The 24,880-nt window shown below is 41.1% G+C and overlaps 1 protein-coding gene across 3 annotated transcripts; it reads left to right on the top strand.

Moving 5' to 3' along the window:
- The first annotated feature begins 564 nt into the window (after positions 1–564).
- On the top strand, positions 565–23,787 carry LOC142393129 (uncharacterized). Of its 3 annotated transcripts, none has more exons than XM_075478257.1 (7): positions 565–682; positions 8,320–8,385; positions 9,034–9,113; positions 9,554–9,686; positions 10,018–10,341; positions 10,467–10,572; positions 18,414–23,787. In XM_075478257.1, exons 1-7 carry the CDS (start codon positions 586–588, stop codon positions 23,086–23,088), a joined length of 5,481 nt encoding a protein of 1,826 aa, XP_075334372.1. In that variant the 5' UTR covers positions 565–585; the 3' UTR covers positions 23,089–23,787. The 3 variants fall into 3 exon arrangements, with proteins under 3 accessions (XP_075334372.1, XP_075334371.1, XP_075334373.1); XM_075478256.1 differs by having other exon boundaries at positions 10,464–10,572; XM_075478258.1 differs by having other exon boundaries at positions 667–678; positions 10,464–10,572.
- The last annotated feature ends 1,093 nt before the right edge of the window (positions 23,788–24,880 follow it).

The following is a 24,880-nucleotide window of genomic DNA, read 5'->3' as shown; positions in this document are numbered from 1 at the left end:
ATTTCATGGCAAAACACATTTCAGTATGAATTAAACGGGCCAAGAGTTGCATCCCTGAAGCAATGCTTAGAGCATAGTTTTAAAATGTATGATCTATATTGAGGTCTAAAAATGCCAAGTCTAATGAAATTCCTGCATACTCTTTGCAACACAGGGCAAAGTAACATAGTGCTATTGGGGTCACTGAGGGTCTGAGGTCCTCAGGAACTGTTTATTTTGCTTCCAGCCCTTGGTAAAGCTCACCCTTTGCTACTTACTGTTAAACCCCGGTGAAAAATGCCACAGCCATACTTGATGTAAACTGCAGAAAGTATCCACATAAAGCAAACATAGTAGCCCAAGATATGAAAGGAAAATGTCAATATTACAACTGCTAAAATCTAGTATTGTCATAATTTTTTGTTGTTGTACATTTCTAGTTTTTCACAGTCAATTAATATGAGTATTTGGTTTCTGTAATGTTAAAGAGAAGTGTCGGCTTTTCCCCCTGGAGAGATTTCCTCATCTGCACGGGGGCGCGCGCGTTCACATAGCACAGTGCTTCCTCTTCCCGTGCTGGTGCCCGCCAGAGAGGGACGGTAGAAAATGGCGTGTCTGTGCAAAAAGCAGCAATGCACAATCGACAGGCGCGGCTTTCGGCAGGAACTTGACTCGTGGCGACACAAACTCATTCACTGTGTAGGTAAGGATGCTGGCAGTTACAAATTTTACAATTTTACAAGTTGAATTTCGCTTCTGTGTGATCTCAATCGATGTAAATAACCATCTATTACCGCACTGAGTCGGGGCATCTCCGAACGACTTTTTTGTCCTCAACTGTTTCCTTGTCACGGCATCCAGCCAGTCAGGGCAGTTAGTGAAATGTTGCAGTTTGTGATATTGTTGCCCCACCTCTGGGGTTTCAGCGCTTTTTTAAAATTTTTTTATCGTCCTCAAGTCACAGCTGAGGACCGAAAGTATCTACTGGCTTAACGTTAGTTTGTTTAAAGGGCACCGTGCTTGTTTTAAAGGGAGTGTCAGTGAGTGTTGCGTCGGCCGAAAGCGACCCGTTTGCTGAAATGCGCGTTCCCGTGCGATGATGTTACTGTATTTTTGAATGGGGGGAGGGCGACATAGACCCGTGAGGTGGTGTTTTCAGTTAACGATTAGCTTACTTGCCTTTCTCAAATTACCACCCGTGGACGCGCATTACTGCATTGAGGAAGTAGCAGAGACCCCAATGATTGGCTAGTTTCCCTTTCCGACGATACATTTATAAACTACTTCAAACTCATCAACATCCCACAATACACGCGATTAAAAAATGTTATTCAACTTCACGTTTATAGCTTCCGTATTTTGTATAATAGCGTAAAGGTGGTTGGTCAGTGGAGAACTGTAAGTATTCGTATAACGTAGGGTCAAATCTGTTCACAGTATACCTCCTTCATGTAAACATGGTAGCATGTTAGCATGCTGATGTTATCATTTTGCTTTTAATACCACTGTGCGTAGTTACAGGCTTTCAAAGGTGCTTGCATGGCTGCAGGCTTCGTGTTTTGCAACAACCGTTCATTTCGAAGGGAGTTAAAGGGCTTAAAGTATGCTCAAGTCTGCGGTGCAGTAAATGTGCAGCTTGGGACACATTTTTCAGCTGAACTTGCAGTTTAGCGCAAACATTAAAAGGTAAAACTGATCTTAACCTGCCGTTTGGTCCACACCCCGTAGTAGTTACATGGTAAACCAGTTAAAATGGTTATTAAAAACCCTTTTTGTTCTCACATCACTCAGAGAATTAATGGGCACTCACAACGTTCAATACAAGCTTTATATTTTGGTCTAATGTGCCCCACGTACAATGATGGTGCGCTTTACTGTAGTACTTTTACACAGTTTGGCTGAGAGTTTTGATGGGGAGAAATCAATTTTTTTTTATTCATATCTTTCCAGCCTTTTCATTGTGACCCAGTTAGGATAGGCAATGTTGACATTTTGCGCTATCACATAAAAGTGGACCAGAGAGATGCTTGGTGGAGCTAATGTTTACTGTGAATCTTTTCCTTGAAATTCATATTGGGGATATCCAGAATCGTGTATGATTCTTAGCCATCATATAAATGTCATACTAGGGCTATAACAACCCAAATAATTGTTTGCCCTTTGCGCAGCACATTTGACATAGTGTATACAAATCAGTGTAAGTTTCAACAATGTTTTGAATTAATCCTGGGAAAAAAAATACTCCTGTTTTGCGACTACAATGCAAGGTGGGCTTTGTGTTTGACAGTGAAAAGAAAGCGGAGAGACAATTATGGCTTTCTAACTGGTGAATATCTGTGTTCTCAGGTCTGTTTAGCTAGTCAGTTCCCTCTTTATGATTGACAAACGCCCCTTGTGTTTGGGCTATAATTGTAAAGCTGCAGAGTACATGACAACAGCATCAGTCTGGTGGCTGCAGAATGGAATATTCTGTCCACAACAACAAGGACATAGTTTTGTTTGGCTTTTTGGTGGAGAGTGTTGCACGCCACTGCCACCACCACTCCACTGTCCCTGAAATGGACATTTTGTCCTGGTCTCTAATGTGAGCAGTAAAACTGCTGGGCACAGACAAGCACAATTGTCCCATAGAACAGCGGCGACAATTGTCTGTATGTTTGCTCCCATACATGTGTTTATGGACCATCAGCCCCCAGATGCAAACTGTGTTGCTGAAAATGTGTGTTCTGTCTAGATTTGGGGAAATTTGGACTGAAACATCAGCAGCTGACATTTGAAAATGTCTGGAATGTTAGTTATTCATGCTTGAATTTTACATGTGGATGAGTGGGCCAGAGGAGTTGCTCAAACAAATAACAAGCACATATTGACATTGGTTTGTAATTCATCTACTGTGTAGCCCATGTTCTGCATGCTGGGTTTTGGGCGTGTTGGGCTTTTGGCTTATATTTTCCTTAGGCATCATAAAAGCAGGATCATTTCTGACAGAACTAACAGCTTTAATGACTCTCTGTGACTGTGTGTGTGATCGGGCATCTGTGTGTACATGCACCATTGTCCATGTTTTCCTAAAGTCACTATGGTCTTGTACTTGTTAGTCAAAGATATGCTTTGTTCAGTATTACACCATTTGACTCTTAGTTTGCATCATGTCATGTTATCCATTACTGAAGTGTTTTTGTGCTGTATGTTGCTCAAAGTTGCCCCATCTTTGCTGTATAGCCTGATCCAACTACCTCGTATTGTTGGTAATGAACAATATTTCAACCCTTGCAATGCTCATGCCCATGTAACGCCTAACCTTTTTGTTTACTTAGAGTAATTGACTTCTTTGTAGATGGAACGGTACGCTTTGTCTAGAAATGCCAGCTTTTGGAAGTTAATGCTCATATAGGCATTGAATAACTCCTGCTCTACAAGTTTTTGGTCACTCCTTCTGTCATAGTATGTGTACAGAAGTGTAGTGGAGGTAGTGGTGGAGGCAAGGGTGGATTGTCCACCAGAAAGAGCACTTTTATCTCTCACTCAGGCTTGTCAGGTAAAGCTACTGTCTTTGCTGTTTATGAGTGAAAAGGTGTAGAAAGAAATGGATGGAGCTGGATTTTGTGATTATTTTATTCATAAGCCTTTGTTGGGTGGTTGTCACGGCACATTTGAATGAGAAGTTAATCTTTGCAGAACTTGATGAAAAGGAAAAAAAAACAGGTTATTAAAGGATTATCTTTAAACTTGGACTACATTGGATGGTCATTGCAGCTACGGTGTTGCTTAAATGATCATGCTCTAAATATGATTGAAGTCAGAATTTACCCTGGCTGGTATTTTCTTAAGGGCAAATGACTGAAATATGTAAGTCGTCAGAAATTAGTTCAACTGTTTGAAATAAAAGACAATGCAAAAACCCTATAGCACTGGCAGGTTATCAGGAGGAAACTTCATGTTTAAAGATTCAATGGCGAGATTGAGATTATCAAAAAAAAAGTCCACTGACCACAGGCATTGGAAGGCAACTGCTTCCTGAACCTCCTTCTTTTTGTTGTGGCTCCCAACTATATTTTCAGGCTTTAAGTTCTCTTGTAGCACTTCTGTGGTGCTTCAAAAAGGAACTGGAACAATTTAAAGCTGGTTTATTAATATATTTGGGCCCTGTGTAAGTCTCAGGTAGATTTATCTACCGACACTGAATTATACATTAAATTATACTCATTGTAATGAACATGCTTGCTGTCATGGGCTTTCAGTGTAATGCAAAAATGACAAGGGAGTTGCTCATTGATTTTGTGCATTGGCTCATAAAAGAAAATGGACCCTCTGGCTATATTACCAACCTACATACTGCCAGAAATGAGCAGTGAAGAGTGCTTCATCGTGCATTATATTGAGTTCGCAGTAACACTCAACGTAAGTAAGGGTTAGGATATAAGGAGGATACTCTGATCCTAGATCTGAGGGATTTCTCTTTCTAAGCACTGGTGGGAAGGACTAGGGTGTCACACACTCCAAATCTTTCCTTCGGATTGGCTCAAGATGTAGGTCAGAAGAAGGCTAAGGCAGATTGGACAGAGTTACTTCTCAACATGAGTGTACATAAGCTTTATGAATAGGCCTGGACAGTTTATTGTTTACGGGTTATTTACCAAGTTACAGCAAACTCCTTCAAAGTTAAAATAACAAGTTGGTTCTGAAGTTCCACTTTATTTCTTTAGCTTTACAGATTATAGGCTTTAAAACAAATTGAATTGTCCTAAATCCCAAAGGTGGCTAAATAGTTTCTATTTAATTTTGTGCCATCCAAATAAAAAGTAAAAATCAAACCAAACCAAACCAAAATCCAAATTTAAGCATTGACCAAAAGTGACTGTAAGTATGTCAGAAAGTCTGATGTGACCTGGAGGCATCTCACCTGTCAGCAGTTTTCCTCCATTGAAAATATTGAGTGAATGCATGCAGAAAAACCTCTGTGGATGACAGATTTCTCAGGTGTATGACCATGATCATAGTCCTCCCTGTCACTGCATGTCAAATTCAAGAATTCTAACTGAAGAAGAGTACTTTCTCTTTTTGAAAAACACATGTAAATGAAATCTTGATGACCGTCCGTTGTCACAGGAATGTAATGAGAAAAACTCAGTTGAATAATTCATTTTTCTACATGCTGCACTCACTACTGTAGATATGGTCGCAGGTTAGGATTTTGATGCCTTTTTTCATTTCAATATACACTATATTGCCAAAAGTATTTACTCATCTGCTTTTACACGCATATGTACTTAAGTCTCATCCCTTTCTTAATCCATAGAGTTTAATATGATGTTGACCCACCCTTTGCAGCTATAACAGCTTCAACTTTTCTGGGCAAGCTTTCCACAAGGTTTAGGAGTGTGTTTATGGGAATTTTTGACCATTCTTCCAGAAGTGCATTTGTGAGGTCAGACACTGATGTTGGACGTGTAGGCCTGGCTCACAGTCTCCGCTCTAATTCATCCCAAAGCTGTTCTATCGGGTTGAGGTCAGGACTCTGTGCAGGCCAGTCCATACCAAACTCGCTCATCCATGTCTTTATGGACCTTGCTTTGTGCACAGATGTGTAGTAATGTAGGAACAGGAAGGAAACTGTTTCCTCAAAGTTGGGAGCATGAAACTGTCCAAAATCTCTTGGTATCCAGAAGCATTCAGAGTTCCTTTCACTGGAACTAAGGGGTCAAGTCCAGCTCCTGAAAAACAACCCCGCACCATAATCTCCCCTCCACCAAACTTTACACTTGGCACAATGCAGTCAGACAAGTACCGTTCTCCTGGCAACCGCCAAACCCAGACTCGTCCATCAGATTACCAGATGGAAAAGCGTGATTCGTCACTCCAGAGAACGCGTCTCCACTGCTCTAGAGTCCAGTGGGGGCGTGCTTTACACCACTGCATCCGACGCTTTGCATCGCACTTGGTGATGTTTGGCCTGAATGCAGCTGCTCGGCCATGCAAACCCATTCCATGAAGCTCTCTACGCACTGTTCTTCCAATCTGAAGGCCACATTAAGTTTGGAGGTCTGTAGCAATTGACAGAAAGTTGGTGACCTCTGCACACTATGCACCTCAGCATCCTCTCTGTCATTTTTATGAGGCCTACCAATTTGTGGCTGAGTTGCTGTCGTTCCCAATCGCTACCACTTTGTTATAAAACCACTGACAGTTGACTGTGGAATATTTCATGACTGGACTTGTTGCACAGGTGGCGTCCTATCACGGAAAATTCTGGAACAATGATATGCGCCAGTAATTTAGGAGTTACAATTTAAGGCCCATATGTTCCAATCAATGAGGTATAACAGGTGTAACAATATCTTATCAAAGCAATCGGGCATGTTTTTTTTTGACAATCCTTGTTGTGGGTGAAGTTTGTTAGCCCCACCAACTTAGTTAACTTGTCCTCTGTCATTTCAGGAGACCTTCATTTTTTATATCATGATTTATTTGCTTTGGTGGCCATAATTCTCAACTTTCTTCCTCCTTTTTTGTTATAACCACATTATACCTCTGTATCACGCGCTGATTACTTGCCTCATTTCCTCTTCGTTGTAATAATTGTCTTTTTAGAAAGGAAATTTAACTTAAATTTAAATGTCAAATGTTGTAGAACACACAGCGTAGTGACTTTTTTTTATGTATTTTTTCAGTTTAATTAGCATTTTAGCTTTGACTAGAATTGAGTTTTTCTGTACTAATTATAAGTTTTTAAAAAAAAAATTTAAAGGTTGCTAGAAAATTCTACACGCTATCAATTTTTTTTATCTTGAGCACATTTAGGCAGCTGGCTCTTCTGAAGTTAAGTTGCTGGTCCCAAAAAGGTTTGGTTTTAAAAAGAATTGTGATTAGAGTTTATATAACATATATATATAAAATCGGCCATTATACCATGCAAAGCTCAATATGATGACCTTGGAGTCAAGGATTGCAGTATATGACACATTTTGAAATGCCCTAAACTGAATTCCTGAAGAGTAGTTTGATGTCATGGCGCTGCTCTGTCAAACTGGATGACCCACTTTTCTCCTCATGCCTCTGAAATATTTCAGAAATAGGATTGGATAGCTACAGCTGAAGTCCTGTGCACTAACCCAGAAACAGGCTCACGCTGCAGCTATAGGCAAAGCTGTGTGTTCACAACTAACCCACCCCACACCCCCACCCCCAACCTCTTTTATGTTTGGCTGCTGAAAAGTGGGTGGGAATTTGTAGGGAGGCAGAGTGGGGCATTTTAACAGATGACGGCTTTTATTGGATTCACTGAGTTTGGAAGAGAGTGGAGGGTAAGGGCTGACGATTTCCTCGCTGCTTTCTCTGCTCATCTGTGAAGATGTAGTGTATGTAGACGTTCACCATGATTTATAGTAAGACGATGATTTAATTATGTTGCCTTACTGAACTTGTGATTGATTTTGATTTAGCTTTGAATGTTTTTTTTAAATTTCCAGTGTAATCCATTCATGCTAAATGTAGCCAAACCTTCTGTCATGTGTTAAATGTGTCAGGAAGTATAGTTTGAGTCCTTACATTTTGCTTTTAGTGGATGGCACATTTAGAATACTGCTCTCTTATTTAAGATACAGTTCAGTGGACAAATTTTCTCTTTGACCTCCTTAATGGTTGATTTAACTCGATATAGTGGTTTTGGATCGGTTATTCTGACCCTGCGGCGGTAAGCAGACATTTCATTCTGTTTTGATGCATAGTTAAGTCTCATGCAGTACAACGCGCCATGTCTTTCAAACAGCTGAGGCAATAGAATAATTCCTGTGATGTCCGCTTTCCAGTGTTCTGTCTTTTTGTTTTGCTCAGCCGTAAACTGTCATTGGACTGAACATTTGGTCTTTGAAATCCTTCTTCCAACATTTCAGTTCACAACATTTCCTCTGACTCTTGTTACTAGCTGTTTCTTTATTGATGTTATAACATACAGTCTTTCTGAACTCTGTAGGTGCTTTAGTTGCTTGGCAACAAGAGGATAAAGCATGTATTTAGTGTTGGGCGATGATGTATGTTTTTTAATGGCCTCAAAGGGTTGCTTATAGCAGTTGTCAGGTAGAAATGGAAATGTAAAGACATGAAATCTCACTGATGTTTTGTAGATGCAGCTCAAACATTTTTTTCTCTCTCTCCTGAGTACAACAAATTAATTTTGGCCCTTGAGCAGAAAAAAGACTTGTTAATCAGTGATTCATTTTGAGTCTCTGTTCTGCTTTGGCCTCAGCATCAAGCTTTAATTAGGAGATACTATGAACAAACATGAGTTCAAAATGTGCACCTTTTGCTTGCAAGTGTAGTTAATTCTATGTCTTTCTTCAGGTTTTGAGAGCATTCTCGAAGGTCTGATTGATCCAGAGCTTGAAGAAGACCTAAAATTGTTTAAGGGTAAGTGTCTCGCATCATTTTCTTCAACGTCATGCTCATAATGACAGTGCTGCTGCACTGTACCATCTGGTACCCCTGTACATTCATGTGATACAATTCAGCCCCACTGCCCGCAGAAGAGAAGACGTCTTGTGTTACTACAGAGTTGTTGTTTAGGGTTGTGTAGGACCTTATAGTCATTTCCACAACATTTGATGTCAGTAAGACAGTGGTTAGCATTATTTGCTCAGTCATTATGCTCACTGTAAGTCTAAGTAGTTTGCTATATTTGCATATGCTGCTGAACATTCAGTTGAACTGAATGTATTCCTGATTCATTTAGTCTTGCTTAAACCAGTCAGAACGCATTCATTAAAGCCCACTGCTTTATCTGATAAATATGTTTCTGTCAGCGGCCTCGTCATTGAATTGTATAAAATGAATATGGTACACTTACAGTTTCAGAAAGAGCCTTGTTATGGATGCGCTATGGGCTGCTACCCTTGATTATTACAATGCTAAATGCTTTAAAATGTACCACGTGTTATAGAGGCAATAAAGGATCCTCTTAATAATTTCACTGCTTCGTTGTATTTTTGTCAATGTTGTTGAAAATGGACATCAGACGTGTAGAAAACCTAAACACTTTGCATTTCTTTGTGTGTTCAGACTTAAAGCCTGTTGCAGTGTCCGATTGGTCATTTGATGAAAATTGCCTTTTCTGCTGTTTGAGAAGAGACAAAGTCAAAGTAAGATCTCTTTCTTTGCTGTTTCTTTCTCGCATCAAGTGTATTTCCATGCGACTGTTAAGTGGGACAATTATGTGTCTTATTACATGATATTAAGCAGTTTTTAAACTTTCAAACTTGTAAAAAACAATGCAGGATGTGAAATAAATATCACAATCCAGACCTCAGTTCAATTCTGTTTTATTTATACATTGCCAGTTTACTACAAAAGCCATCTTCCGGATGCACTATTAAGAAGAGAAGTGGATCAGACGATAGCTGCTAGTAATGTGTTAAAATGTTTTTTAGCTGTGTTTTCTTATCCATCATGGTGTCATAATAGAATTGATTCTTGCTTAATTACCTTCATCAAATAAGTGATTTGAATGAGAACATATTGTTGCTTATGTATTCTGTTAAAGTCTAAAGACCGCTGATTTAACAGTTTTGCAATTTAACAGGAACACTTAATTGGCTTGAACAAGGAAGGTCTCGAAGACACATCCAAACTTCTCTTGGTTAAGGATCAGATCACAATAATCAGACTAGAGAAGCAAGCCGAAGAATTTCTCAATGCTGTTCTCCGTAGGAAAGGTGAGTCTTGTGCCTCGGTTATTGGGTCGTGGTGGTCATCTTCTCTTTTTAATTGTTGAGACCAAACGTGGAGGCGGATGTCGGCTGTCTGTTAGTCATTGTTTTTGTAGATTTCAGTGGCTGTGCAATAATTCACCCTGTTACAACTACAGCTGCATGCTTATACTGCTGTGAAGATGATCTGAGACTGTACGTTTGTATGTTATGCAGGATGGTCACAAGCAAGATTTTACTCTTTAAGTATAATTAGTTTGCTTATTAATCATCGCTCTGGTCTCAGTAAAGGAATGCACACCGAACAGTTTTTACTTCCATATGTTTTTCCTCTCAGATGTGCCAGGTTTCTCCGACCCTCACATTCCAGTAGTGGCTCGAGAGATTCTTCAGAGAATGATCAGTCAGTTTGCTGCCGAATATACCTCAAAAACCAGCCCCCCTCAGGACAGTTGCTCAGACTCCTTGCCTCACACTGACCAAAGCCTGCCGGCCCCACCTTTACTGTCAGGGGCTTCTCCTCCTCCAACCAGCCCGGCTCCCATCCTGGCTGGGCCGGCACACAGCCAGAACCCCGTCCTAAGCAAGCTCCTCATGGCGGACCAGGATGCTCCTCTTGACCTCACCATCAAGAAACCCATGGCAGAGCCCAGTGAACAAGGTAGTGTGAAATAGATCTGTAACAGAGCAGCTCCTTCTTTGCTGTAATGTCAGCTGGTTATGAGCCAGACTGAAGTTAACACTGAGCCACACTTTTTTTTTTTTTCCTGTCTTTTTTCATAGAAGGAGTTCTTGACTTGTCTATCAAAAAGAATCGCTATAGCAGCAGCAGCAGCAGCAGCCTACCAGTCCATAGTCCTTGCGTTTCTCCAGCCACATCCTCACTGAAGGGGTAAGAAACATTTATTTCTGTTAGTTCCCAGTTTTTCAGCAGTGTTGTTTTTGAGGATTTGGTCCATTTTATTATAGGATATTAGATATGGAATGACCAAAATATATTTAGAATCAATTGATGTAATTCTAGTGGGATCAATGCGCTGACATCAGCCAAACGTCCAAAATTCGTCTCCAAAATTTGAGATCACTTGGTCAGTTCATTGCTTGGCAAAAATGAACAGCTGCAAACGTGGTTGTGCTAACTCCCACACATCCAAGAGTATGTTTAAAGTGAACTGCTCTGTGCATTTTAAGTTAATCCAGCTATACGTTTGTCATCATTTGTTGAGGCATTACTCATAAGACCACTAGGCCAAACAGGCAACATTGTTAGGTTGTGAGCAGGTGTGGCCTGAAACTATTCTGCTAGCTTGAGCTCGTCGGACAAAACACTCGCTGACCTTACTCTTATGATGACTTACTTTAGGACTTGCAGTCTTACTAAAATTCTTGCATCTCAGTGCAAGATTGGTAACCCCCCCCAAAAGAAAAATCACAAACCACTGTAACTTATAAAACCACGTGAAACAGCCCCCGAGGATAAAACAGCCTCTGCACAAATGCAGTGGAGAATAAATAGTCTTGTAGTAGAGTCTTAAGATTTTCCTAAACGAGCTAATGAAGCAGTTGGGGTGTTGACTTGAATGATTTATTCCAAGGAAAGATGAGAAAATATATTATTGAGTTATTTTATTGTGAAATTGTGCCGGGACGTCTATTATTCTGGTAACACAATTGGTTTTTATGTAGAATGTGAACCTAATACCATCTGCTGATCTACAGCGTAGGTTTGTGACACAAAGTTTAGAAGAAGCTATTTATTCTAATATCTTTTGTTTATAATTCCATTCAGCTTATTCTCTGCAGTCAAACTCTCATTTCTATTCAATTTTTAAATAAGTCAACCATTTGAGCTCCAGTTATATAATATTATTTTCTAGTTTGGCTCTGTTTCATTTGAATGAAAAGCTTCTTTGTTTTTTTTTTTGTTTTTTACTGAGCTAGGCTTGAATGTGCCTTTTGATTAAAAATGTATTATTTGAAGCACCAATGGCTTTGAATTCTCCTCTTACACTGCTCTGAGGGTTGATGGTATCACTGTTCATCTGGTTTTCAACCAACCTTGAAACTTACATGCACAATCTAAACACCTCAGAAGGGGTTCACATGAAAACTGTAGACCTTTAAAAAAAAGTGTCCACAAATAAAATGGTGAAAACCCAAATTAAGGCACGACAAAAACATAAAAGACATTTCTTTGGTGTTTACGTATATAATATGAATAAAATCCTTTTGAAGCCCTAAAAATGCACTCCAGCAAACAAACATTATTTATTGAAATGATTCATTTAAGATGGTTTGGATTTAAGAGGAATTATTCTTTCAGTTTCAATAGTTGGTTGCCTACAACAACCCTCTGCTGGCTTACTATTTTATTGCTGCGCTTGTTCAGTGGTAACGTCACACCCAAAATGTAAACGGCTGTATTTGCATCAGTCATTTTGCATGGCATAGATGCTGTGCCCTGCTTAAAAGCTACACGCAACCCTCTCCCGCCCCAAACTGCAATCACATATAAGCCCTCCTTGTGGTGATGCATTATAAGCCAGAGGAATGTTAGCACATGTTTCAATTCCAAAGGAGTGCCCTTTCTTTGTGTTTATTTTCATTGTTTCTTTATTTATTATGTTGTTTTCTTATATATTCATGAAAAGTTTCTAATAATAGTTAATGAGAGCAAATAAATAAAAAAAAAACAAAAAAAAAAACTGATGAACTGGAGCCCTTTTTTTCTTCGTAATTCTTGCACACAAATTCATGCAGTAACTTGCTCTTATAGACAGTGATTTTACCAAAGCAATGTCATAGAATAAAGGAGTGGCCAACATCCTCCCCCCTCCCATCCTCCCCAACCCATCCTCCTTTTAGAAAAAAAAGAAAAGGGCACTGTGCACGCTCTGCTCACACCCAATTTCCTTCCATCCAATCAGGCGATCCTTGAGAGCGGACGGACAAGTCGGGCTGTTTAAGAGGAGCCTACAGGATGGGAGGAGGAGGGAGAATTTCGGCCACTCCGCCTGTTATAAGTCTTCCTCGTCCCTTGCATACTCGCTGCACATCAAAGAGGAGGCCGATCCGGAGAGCGACCCAGAGTCACCTCTCAGCCATAACCACCGGTCCAGCCCTACCGAGTGTTTCAAAAATACGTCTTCTTCTGGGAATTCCAAAACCCATTTTGGGGCCCTACTCAAACTCAAAACCAACAGTGAAGCTAGTGAGCACCTTAAAGACATACCCAGGTTGTTGGAAGTGGCAGGACTTTTGACGAAGTCGCTTTCCACGGAGAAAGGAAACCTCAGAGAGGCCTGTGGGGATCAAGGCCTCTCCCTTTCTCGTTCATCCTCTTTTGACCTCAAGATTCCTCAGGTGCGAGTTTTGGCCACAGGAACAGACCCGTCCTGGGATTCCATAACCACAGAATATTCAGGTTCAATCTCTGAGAACGGTCTTGGAAAGAAGCTTTGCTCCGTTCTCCCCAGACAGTTCCAGAAAAGGAGCAGTGTGGGTTCTAATAGCTCAGGTTCGGAGAAGGAATATTGGCCTTTCCCTACTGACCGCCAATCCTTGGGGGACAATTATTCAGTGGAGTCAGAGTCTGACCCAGGTAACAAGCAGCCGAGGAAGAAACGGGGGCGATATCGACAATACAACACCGATCTGCTTGAAGAAGCCATTGTGGTGGTGATGGGTGGGAAAATGAGTGTGTCTAAAGCCCAATCAATCTACGGAATTCCACACAGCACCCTGGAATACAAAGTTAAAGAGCGTCTGGGGACCTTGAAACATCCCCCTAAAAAGAAAATGAAACTGATAAGCTTGGTGGAGGAACAGAGACTTTCACAGTCCCCTGAAGGGAAAGAGCTCCCAAACTCTCAGAACATTGTCTCTGAGAAAAAAGAGAACGTGTCCGAAGAGGGACTGATTTATTGCTCTTCTCCAAAGAGCGAAACCTCTGTAACACACTAACAATGATGGGAATTCTATTTTTTTTTTTTTTTTTTTTTTTTTTTTTTTTTTTTTTTTGAGAGAGAGTGGTCGCAGCTCACTGGGTTATCTACAAAACTTCAACAGCTGTATTTATTAGTAACTTATTTAGTTTTACTTCCACGTTTGGTCATTAATACATTAAAAAAAGAAGTATATATATGAATACTATTTACAATATTTAAACATTCAAGTGTCTCTACAGTACACATTGTACCTGGAAGGCATGCCTGCTGTTTGTCAAACACTTTCAACATACCGTCCTGTTTTTCTAAATGTGTTCTTCACACAAAGCGAATCCTGGCATGTGGTGCCCCCATGTGACTTCTCGCAGTACTGGCCATAAGCATAATCTTGCTCTTGCTCGTTTTTACTGAAATTGACACTGGACGTAACAATTTGTCAATGCGCTACGATATTTATTAACTATTTATTTATTAACTCTTAACCAGTCTGTATGAAATATTTATTTGTAACTCTAGTACTCTTGAAAGGCTATATCCCCAATCAAGCTTGTATCCAGAAGCATGAAAGACACCCCCCCACCCCCCACCCCCGCCCCCGTACGTTTACCTAGATTGAGATCCAGTCCTTGTCGTGGAAATACCCGTTAGGTTCTTCATTACTGTCCAAACAAAACAATACCTCAGTTAGAGATATGCTCTTTTAAATAATTGCCTCAAACGAGTCACCTTTACTGACGAGTGTGCTTTTCCTCTCTGATGTCTACCTTAAACAGTCACCAGGGTTGCAGTGCAAGTGTAAGCCTTCATTTTTGTGTGATTTTATTTATTTTTTCTCTAAGATATCTCTTTGTATAGTGTAAGCCTACAATATGCTATACCTACATGCCAAGTGCATGTGATGAAGAGTCGTATCGCGCTCCTCTTGTATGAGGACGGTGCTTTGTTCTCAGCATGCTAGCTGCCCACATTAGTTAACCTGGTTAACAGTCATATGTCATTATGCACACGTACTTCTTAAATTTCCTCTGTAAAATTCAATGAAGAGGATGAAGAATGGCCAGATTTAATTATGTGAAACATTGGGTCATGCTTCATTGCATTAATTGTCCATTCGTACTTTAATTTAACTTCTAAAGTTAACTATTGGCCAAGAGGTTTTTTGTCTTCTTTCTTCAAATATTCCTATTTATTTATTTGATAGTTTATCTTGATCTGCAGTTAAGTCTCTATTTATATGAATATAAATTGATGTAATTTCCTTGAAACGTTATCCTCTGATTGGGTCAGATTGGTGCTGCTACGACATGCGAAGAATTAAGAATTCAACTTTTTCAACAAAGGCTCATTCAACATTGCCATTTTCACTGCATTTTTGCCTCGTTTTTTTGTTGCAGCCTCAGCCAACAGGGACACCTTTTGGTGCATTATTACTTTTACCTCAGGAAAAAAAAATCCAGAAACGGTCACCGCGGCCCGTTACGCTTTGTATCATGTTGCCACAGCTCTAGGCGATCCTGCTCATTAGGCTTTAGCAAATGTTTTCGTTTTTAAATGACAGAAATGGATGAATTCCAAGCCGGTAACGCTCATACTTGCGGTATTATTTAATTGTTCAGATTTTGAAAAATTGCTTTCAGAAGTAAAATAAAAGCTCAGAACCTGGCACACTGGGTCAGTTAACAGCACAGTAACTAACTTAACTAACTTTTATGGACTTCTGTTGCTCCGTTTGTACACTCACACTTTCTGCTCTAAATGCAGATCTTCTCCTCTAATTCACTGTTCTTCTCTCAGTTCTTGATAGGTTTCCGTTCCCAGTAAAGTTTTTCTACATTGCAAAATGACAGAACAGCTCGCCTTGGTTGGCGGAGGGGAACCTGTTTTTTTTGTTTGTTTTTTTTGTCTGCACCATTTAAAATTTGGTTGAATCTGGTCACTTGCTCATTGTCATTCGGTAACTCTAACGGCACGGACAATCATGCAGCGTGACTCAGAAATCCTCCGCCGTTCATTTCTGAAAGATATTGATATAACTAAAGGCTTTCACGCCTTTTTTATTTTTGCCTGTTGACGTTCAAATCGGGTTTTTACGTTCCTCACTTTCTACTGTAGCAGTTCTAACAGTCGACTACCTCGTTTGGAAAACCCATATCGGACACTGCTGTTCTCAGATGTTCAATGTAGCAGTCCCTCGTGCACCATAAGGTTCTTTTTTTTTTTTTTACAGAAAAAGTGGTCATATGGTATAGCCCATCAAACTTGAACTGTGTGTAAATATGTTAGTGCATCTTTATAGGTTATAAAACTGTGAGCCACTTTGTTTTTCTCTCCAAATCTCTATCACTTTGGGTTGGAAGAAGAAGCTGTCGAGTTGCTCTTTCAAAAACAAAAACCTTTCTGACAGTTTCGCAGGAGCAAAGCGAGGGAATACACGGCGCCCCCGTTGGATTTTAGCTTCACAAATGAATTATATAGTTAATTAGTTGCTCTCGCGGCACTTTTTAAACAATTTTGATAAAGTAATTATGAATGTAAACAGCTTTAATAAAAGACGACATTGTAAGGCATAACGATGGACACACGTGTACAATGTACAGAAGGTATACTTAAATGTCTTATATGATAGAAATGAAGATTTAAGAGTGTCCTATATTATCTTGACACAAGTTGGATATCTTTTCTGTAAATATGTGAGGACCAAAGTCAACTTCAGCTGATATGACTCTCGTATCACTGGCGGTGAACATATGTACTGCTTCTGTATGTCTGGTTTAGCATTCACAGCATTTAAAGGTGTGACACCGATCGTTTTGCATGATGGGACTAAATCACGTGTCACTGGGAAGTTTGTTGTACAGGCTGATATTTTTAATATATATATTTTTTTTTAATCTTTTGAGAACATTTTAATTGGAAACGACTAGCGGAGCATTTACGTGTTATTTTTAGTAATGTGTCAAGTATTTACTGACCGACTACCAAACCAGATCAAAGTCTGGCTGATGTTTAACAGAAGATTTCTGATCAAATGCCTCTGTTTTGGTTGTTTCCCCAATGTTTTCTTATTATATCAGCACTGTCGTTGAGTTAATTCACCCACTTGTGTGTGTTTGTGAAATACTGTGGAACTCGGCTGTTGTTCGGTTTGCTTTCTGCTTGTTCGATGGACGTTAGATGTGTTTTCACTGGAAGAAATAGGCTTGAACTTTGAGTGAGTTCCTTACAGCAATGCTAAACGAAACCCTCAGGGATGAAACACTACTTATTATTCAGGTACTCCACTTTACTCCTTAGACCTCATGAACTTAAAAAGCTTCGCAAAGAAAAAGCACGTTGGTTTGATTATTATTATTTTTTTTTCTCTCTCTGAATCTCTGAAATTTATTTTGAAAATCTTTAGAAGTTGCATTTGCATTATTATGGTGTGTTGTACCAATTATTCTGTGTGTGGAGCAAAAACAAAAAAAGGAAAAGAAAAAAATCATAATGAAATGTGTTTTTAAATTTTTTTTTTTATATCAGTCTTATGTTACATGATGAATGTCAATATAAGCTCAAAGCAGGTAAAGCATTTCTATTTTAGGTCAGTGCCTCAAACGGCATTGATTTAATAATAAAAACCGCTTAATGTAACATCTCACACGCTTTCCACTAAAGAGTTATTTTATCCTTGTGACATGAAGCTGAAATCCATATATTTAAAATATTTTCTAATGACCTTTGTTTTGGATATGCATATTGTGGAGTATATTAACACTTAAATGATAAAATGTCATGTAAGAAAAAGAAAAAAGAAAAGACCATCTACATTGAGGTTAGTTGCTTGAACTGAATTTTAGCTGTAGCTCTTAAGTGGGACAATATGTGGTGGGTGGGGGGGTTGTTGAGGACAACGGTTCAGCTTTACAATGTCGGTGTAATGTTGTTTGGCAATGCATAGTTGTTTTATTTAGTTTAAACATATCATCTTTGATTGTTTGACATTTAAACAGAAATTGGACATCGCATCCATCTCTGGAAACACGTTCCAGCTGCTGCCACGGCTAAATGCAGCTTTACGATGCGTTCTCTCAGGAATACAGATGGGGTTTAATTAATCCATCCATTCACATTCAGATTTTCCTGTTTTTAAAAAAATAAACAACAAAAAAAAAACACTTTTCAAGGTCTAAACGTGTGTTTTGGCATCACGTGGTGTTACACTGACTTACTTCTACTACGCCGACACAGCTTTAGCAGAAAAATAAAGAACTATGTCACACCTCCAGTTGGCTGTTAAATAAAGATTTGTGTTGGTAAATATTTTCCCTAATTGGCTTACTTTTTCTATTTATTATGGCTTAAGTTCTCGACTCTTGCATCTAAATGCTTCCTTTAGCACTACTTAATGGAAAACTTGACATGAAATCTTAAAACGATGTACTCAATGTTTGCCCCCATGTATTTCATGTCATTAAATCAAACTGGGCTACTATTACTAAATGTCACGTGCATGTGTTATATTTTTCACTTATATATGTATGTATATTGTACATCTGTGAAAAGAAAAACTCTGTAATAGATGTAATAATGTAATTGGCAAGTTCACTGGATGAATGATTCACATTGAAAATGGCTTTATTCTTTGAATAAATATGCCACAGTAAATATAATCAATTCGTATATTATTTTGCACCTCAACATTTTTATTTATTTTTTTGTAAATTTTTATGCTTGCAATGAATCAAGAATTTTCCTTTTGACTCCATTCACACTTACATCTGTTCTCCTCTTCTTGTCTCCACAGTGAGTCTCCAGACTTGCGTGTCACAAAGGCAGAAGACCTGCAGTCCACCTCCTCACTGGAGCAGTTCATGGCCAAACTCTGTCCCCACCATCAGAGACAGATAGTAGATGCCATAGGCTTTCTTCAGATGGAAGTAAAGGCACACGCATCCTCTAATACACAGAAAGACCCCAACTCTACCTCTGACTCCAATGCAGTCACTGCAGAGAAATCACATCCTGAGCTCAGCATTCCCAGTCAATCCACTTCCAAGGCAGAAGTCCAGGATATCTCCCACTCTGTCCCAAGCAGCTGTGCAATGAAGAAGGTCCCAGAGAATGCTGTGTCCCTGAAAGCATCTGCAAACGCTGGCCCCGGTTTGGATCTTCGCAGCCTCAGGACTAACGAATCTCTGGCCTCACCCACTGCTACTCTAGTGGATCAAGAGAACCATCACAGTGATCATGCACCTCTTAAGATGAAAATCATGACCAGCAACGCTGCTGGGAAGAAGCTATCGTGTGTGCTCAACGCAACTCTTTCTTGTACCACTTTGGAGGACAAACAGGGTAACTCAAATTCCTCCAGCAGGGCAGAGACTCATAGTGCCAGACTCAGCTCTTCTGTAAAAAAACACAGTCAGACGAGTCTCGCTCTTCAGGCTAAGCAAAGAGAGGCTCTCGGGTATGCCAAAGATACACCAGCACAAGTGTTTCCAGTCCACATGACCATTCCTTCAGACTCTGCGCGAACTGCCAGGAAGACCATCAGGGGGTCCTCCGACCATCGGATGAGGGACTCTGCTTGTAGGCCAGTGATTGACCCTGATCTTGACCATTGTGACATTGTTTTTATTGACAAGCCAATTACAGAATGTTTTAAGGATCAGCAGCGCAGAGTGCACCCGCGCCGCAATGCCAGAAAAAGCACCCGGGGGCATATGTATGCAGATGAAATCTGGGAGTTAAAAACTGTTCGCACATTGGCCAGGAGGGCCAACTGTCCTAATTCAATGCCAGAGCTGATCACACTGGTCACCCCAAAACAAATCCTTTCAAAGCCAGAAGGTGTACCTCCTGTGGATATGCCTTTTGCTGGAGCATGCAGGGAGACAATGAATCAACAAATGCCCACAGAAGAGACGGATGAGAGCGTAATACCAGGAGCTGATGTTGTAGAGGAAGCAGCTAGTAAAGTAGATATTGTAGTTGAAAGTAGTCAGACGGATCAGTGTCAGAGTAAGGGTCAATCCAGTCCACCATCTCCATTAATTTGCTCAGTAGAGAACAAAGAAACTGTTCCAAATGCAGAACAAGAAGCAGGTGCAGAAGCGGAGATGATGATGGAGAGTGAAGAAGGTGCTGGTCAGCCTTCATTTGAAGCAGCGAAAGAGAGCGAGCCAGAGCCTCAAGAGGTCACACATGACAGAACAGAACCAACACTGGCAGAAACAGACGTAGAGCAGTCAGAGAATATTACCATAGAGGAAGCTGAGAACCAGCTCCCATCAGATAAACTGCTCCCTAGTGAGCCTGTTCACCAGCAGAATAGCTCTCCATCAGCAGTGAGTCAAGTTGAGGAAGAGAAGGAAGAAGATAAAGGGGAGAAAATGAAAGATGAGCAACCTCAGGAACCTCGGCCTCAGGAACTTCAGCTGGAGACACAGAAAGACTATGACAACATTGTTGTGACAGGGAAGGCGATTGCCACAGGTTCAGCGGAGGAGCTGGTTGTGAAAGATACAGAAATGATAACACCTGAAGCAGTTGACAATATTGTGCCCTTAGAGAAAGAAGAAAATAATGAGTGCGGTTTGTCCTCGACGTCACTAGATGCACTCAAAAAGTTGCCACCTTGGCGTAGGAAAAAAGGTACCAAAATTCCACTACCAAAGAGGTTGAGACAAACGGAAGGACTCATCGTGGGTTATGTTAACGGTCGGCCCGTATCGGCCTCTGACAGAAATCTGCGCTATAGAGCAGGCAGCAACCCAACATCACCTGGTAAAACTCCAGTGAAATCTGGTCAGAAAATGCCCAACGACGGTTTTGTTGATTCTACGCTGGACCCGAACGTTGAAAGCCAAGAATCTAAGAAACCTGCACCTGAAACACACGAGCCTGAAACGATGTTAGAGACTACTCCTGTGACCGAGCAAGAGGCAGAACCACCCTCTGACATGTCATCAAGTCCAGTTTCTAAATTCCCCGCAAAGAAAGAAAACCACAAACAAAAGAGTGTTCCGAAGGGTCAGGATAGTTTGCCCGTACTCTCTGATCAGCCTTCTGGTCTCACTCAGAGCACAGAGTCCAAACGGCAGCTTAGATCAACCAGCCAGAAGCCATTTGTAACTCCCACTTTAAATATTCTCACTTCCATTTCCTCTCCAGAATCTTCTACCCTCATTCTTCCACCTGCAGAGCAGCGTACACAACTTATCCTTCCTGTCCCGCTTCATGTCAGTTCATCTTCTCTTATCGGGTCGTCCGAACCCCGAGCCTCTGAACAGTCCCAACCGAACACGGTCCCAGACACCGTGGAATTAAGCATCGGAAATGCGGAGCCAGCAGAGGTAACGACAGAAGATGTACAAAAGAACGAAGTAGAAGAGGCACTGAAGACCAAACAAAAATTGAGATCCACAAAGGCCGTTTCAGAGGAGAGTAAGACTGAGAAACAGCAACTTAGTGGTGACGTATCAAATCCTGCAGAAAATCTAAGTAACATAAAGACCGAAACGCAGTCTATGCCGCTAAGAAGTAAACGAGTTCTCCGAAAGGACGCAGACGCAAGTGATGTTGCTTTGATCCCGAAGAGAAATGTAGCACCTTTAGAGGACAGGTGTGCGAGTGGAGATGACGGCAGCTCCTCCACATCAGACAGACCCACCAGAATGCCGTTAAGGAGTGAGACAATCAAGGCTGAAATGTCTCAACAGGCTGCTTCTCAGTCCTCACCGGCGACCAACAAGAAATTAAGTTTGAGATCACAAAAATCGTCCGCACCCGCCACCAGTGTTCACACTGAGGCTGCAAGGCCAAATGATGTAGCTTCCCATGTTCGGAAAATGCCAGAGAGAATACTTAAAGCTCAGGTGAAGTCCCCTCCTCTGTCTGTTACATCTGGGCCTCACAGCTCACACTTCCCCATCGTTACCCCAAAACAGGAGCCCCCAAAACAAACGCCCAACAAGTTCTTTGAGACCCTGACTGGAGAAGAGAGCCAACAGCTCATCACAAATCTGAATATCAAGTTTGATAAAATGCAGAAAGGCTGGGTGCAAATGGACAAAGACGGTCAGCCGGCAGCAAAGTACAAAAACAAGTCGGACAGGCAGGCAGCTATATGGAAAAGTAAACGCAGGGCGCGGAAACCAAAGTCTTCGGAGCAGCAGAAATACTCGCCAGTCCAAATGCTCTTCATGAAAGGTTTTAATCTCACCAGTATTTGTCGCTGGTTCCTCGAATCCACAGAAACAAAGTCCCTTGTTATCGTCAAGAAGGTGAACACGCGTCTTCCGTCAGAAACTCAGCTGTGCTTCCACAGCTCGTCGAGCGCGCCGGGGACCTCGCAGGGGATGTTCCCAAGCCTACAGGCAGAGCGCTTAAAGAAACACTTGAAAAAGTTTGCCATCGCTTCTCCCGTAAAGAGCAATCCCAAGAGTCAGAAAATAATCGCTAAAGCGTTGGAGCAAGAGGCAAATGCAGTCAAGGGGAAGGAGAGAGCAGAACCTCCCGGTAATGCCCAGACTCTGACAAAATTATACTCCTCTGCCAAAGCCTCTGCGCAGATAAACGAGTCGCCGAAAACCTCCGGAAAATCGAAGAATCCAGCCAGTGCAAGAATCCTGAGGAAGTACTCCAACATTAGAGGGAAGATGCAGGTTCAGCAAACCACTGTTAGACTGAAGAGGGCCACGAAAATGTTAAAAAACAAAAGAATTCAAACGCTGGCTGCTGCAAAGTCTGCTGCAAAGGCGAATTTAAAGCGGTCTCTTAAGGGACGGAAATCGGCCGTAGCTCTTGGCAAACGAATAAAAGAGTCTTCGGCTAAACTGGAGAGGAGGAAGCTACTGGCTGGGAAAAAATCGAAAAAGCTTCCGGTTCAAGGGAAGGCTGTCAAGGCTCAGGCCAGCGGCAGAGCCTCTAGAGATCCAACTAAAAAAGAGCTGCCAAAGAGATTTTCTCGACGACTTGGACCTCCTAAAGCGTCCGAGCACAACCCTTCGAAGAGCAAGGTCAACAGTAAAAAAGTCGTTGAAGCTGACAAAGCGGAAGTAGAAAAAAATGCATTAAACAAAGTGAATCCTGCAAAAATCCAAACAAGAGAGTCCTCGCTAAGCACAGCTGCTGAAGTCAAAGGTAATGAGAATGCTGCTGAAACGCCACAGCAGAGCGTAGACGCCAAGGTCCCGGCCTCACCCGACCAGGTACTCACGAGATCCCAGAGAAAGATGGAGGCAGGAGTCCCGTCGAGTGGGAGCCCCGGTAACGCTTCGAAGAGGGCCCTGAAGGCCTCGGCATCCCAAGCGGCATCTCCTAAATCACTCAAGAAGGGACACGAGCCGGCGCTGACGAGAAGCGGAGCTTCAAAGAGGCATCAGGCGGCCTTGTTGCCACGCGGTGCGGCGAAAGGGACAACCAAGAGAGCTCAGGAGCTTTTAGAGACCCCCGCAAAGCGCACCAGGACAAAATAAAATGGACCCGCCGAGAGGGAGAGAGAGGTCGTCTTTATTTAGAGGAAATGTTTTGATTTTCTTTTAATCCGGAATATTCTTCAAAGGACCAAATGTGTCTGATTTGTATTCTACCCAAACCCTGCAGAGGATGCTCTGTTCAGTAGGAAATGCTAAGGAAAGAACAGATTTTCAAATTTGTTTATGCTTTTGTAAAGCTTCAGAGTGAAAAGTGCAAATGTGAGGGCATATTTGCTTCAGTGTTCAGGGACTACCGACGAGTCCTGCGTGATGTCTGGTAGTTGCTTCTTTCTGTTTCAGCTCTCTGTGACGGCTGGAGATAACAATAGCCTGTCAGACCTCATTTTAGAAGATGGGACGGCAAACGTCAAGATTAGATGCTGTTGTCACGGTGACGTAAAGTTAATTCGCCATCTTATTATTATTTTTTTTCCCTCATTGCATATGTAATTATTGTTTTAGCGCGGTCGCGCACACTTGATTGCTGTTTTTGAGAGCTTGAGAGGGGGGAAAAGAAGGGAGTTTTACCTACAGTCAGTTGGCAGTTTGTATCTCCAGCCTGTCTTCCAATCACAACATTGTGAATATGTGACCGTTGTGACCAGGTGCCTTATTTATGAAATGTAATGTAAACGAATGTGTTGCTAAATGTGAAAACGGAGTGCAAACTGTTTCTGTTCCACACAGTATCTGTCGCCCATCCCCCCCCCCACCCCCCCACGTGCTTCAACTGCAAACTCATACGTTCACGGCGGCATTCAGATTGTCAGACTCACCCTCCCCTGACAAGTTTATGTTTTTACCCCCTCCCAAAAAAAAGCATTAACATAGAATTGTTCTTATTATAGCTGTATTAGATGTTGAGGTCTAAGATGTTAAAACTAAACAGGTGTACTCTGTATGTGTCATGACAACTTTCTATTATTTGTTGTTTGGGGTCAGGTTTCACTGTCGCCTCTGAATATTTTACCTGCTTCTGCATGGGTGAAGATCTCGTTAACGCAGAGACAAGTTTCAGCAAATCTTGCAATGCAGCCGAGAAACCCAGCACTATATTTATTCACCTGATCTTTGACCGTACCGGCCCTGTTCAAGACTGTGCGCATTTAGTGTCTATACTGGAAAGACTATCTTGGATGACTCTGGGGATATGGGCCTTTGTTTCCCTCTAAGAACATGATTTCTCTAAACAAAGGCCCGATACGAACGAGGTTCACGGCCTCGTGAGCATTAACGACGCATCGAAGAGTGACGATTCCTCCCCGGGATTTTTCACAAGCTGGTTTTGTCTTTTTTTTTTTTTTTTTTTTTTGTTTGTTTCTTTGTTGCAGTTTTATGTTATTATTATTTTATTGTCACTGGTTGTCGGGGAGTTCTCATAATGTGAAGTTGGTTTACTTCCACAGTAGTAACTTACATGAGTATATTGTCAAAGGAAGAGAAGAAAAAAAAAAAAAAAAAAAAAAAAAGAAGAAGAAACACAATTTTAGCACAGTGTTATTTTTTTTTTACTATTATTATTATGGTCATCGATTCCTTTAAGAAGCTAAATCATCTGTAAATGCGAAACAGGTCCACCGTGTTTTTATTGTTATTTAAGAACTCCATGTAGGCTAACGACTTTAGCAAATCTAAAAACAATCCACCAAATATCAGACTTGAACATGTTTATTCTTTACAGTTGCTATTTAAAGATTTTGATTTTGTATATTAGAAAGAAATACCTGCTTTATTTGTGGTAATCCCAAGAATGATACATCTTTATGTTCAGAACTTTGTATTTTTGCTGGAG

The sequence above is a fragment of the Odontesthes bonariensis genome, chromosome 2, assembly GCF_027942865.1.
Source record: "Odontesthes bonariensis isolate fOdoBon6 chromosome 2, fOdoBon6.hap1, whole genome shotgun sequence".
NCBI lineage: Eukaryota > Metazoa > Chordata > Actinopteri > Atheriniformes > Atherinopsidae > Odontesthes > Odontesthes bonariensis.
This window is presented reverse-complemented; position numbering and strand designations above follow the sequence as displayed.

Coding starts and splice junctions, on each gene's coding strand:
- LOC142393129 (XM_075478256.1), top strand. CDS start 586: ATGGCGTGTCTGTGCAAAAAGCAGCAATGCACAATCGACAGGCGCGGC. Junction 8,386..9,033: donor AGACCTAAAATTGTTTAAGG/GTAAGTGTCTCG, acceptor TTGTGTGTTCAG/ACTTAAAGCCTGTTGCAGTG. Junction 9,687..10,017: donor TGCTGTTCTCCGTAGGAAAG/GTGAGTCTTGTG, acceptor TTTTCCTCTCAG/ATGTGCCAGGTTTCTCCGAC.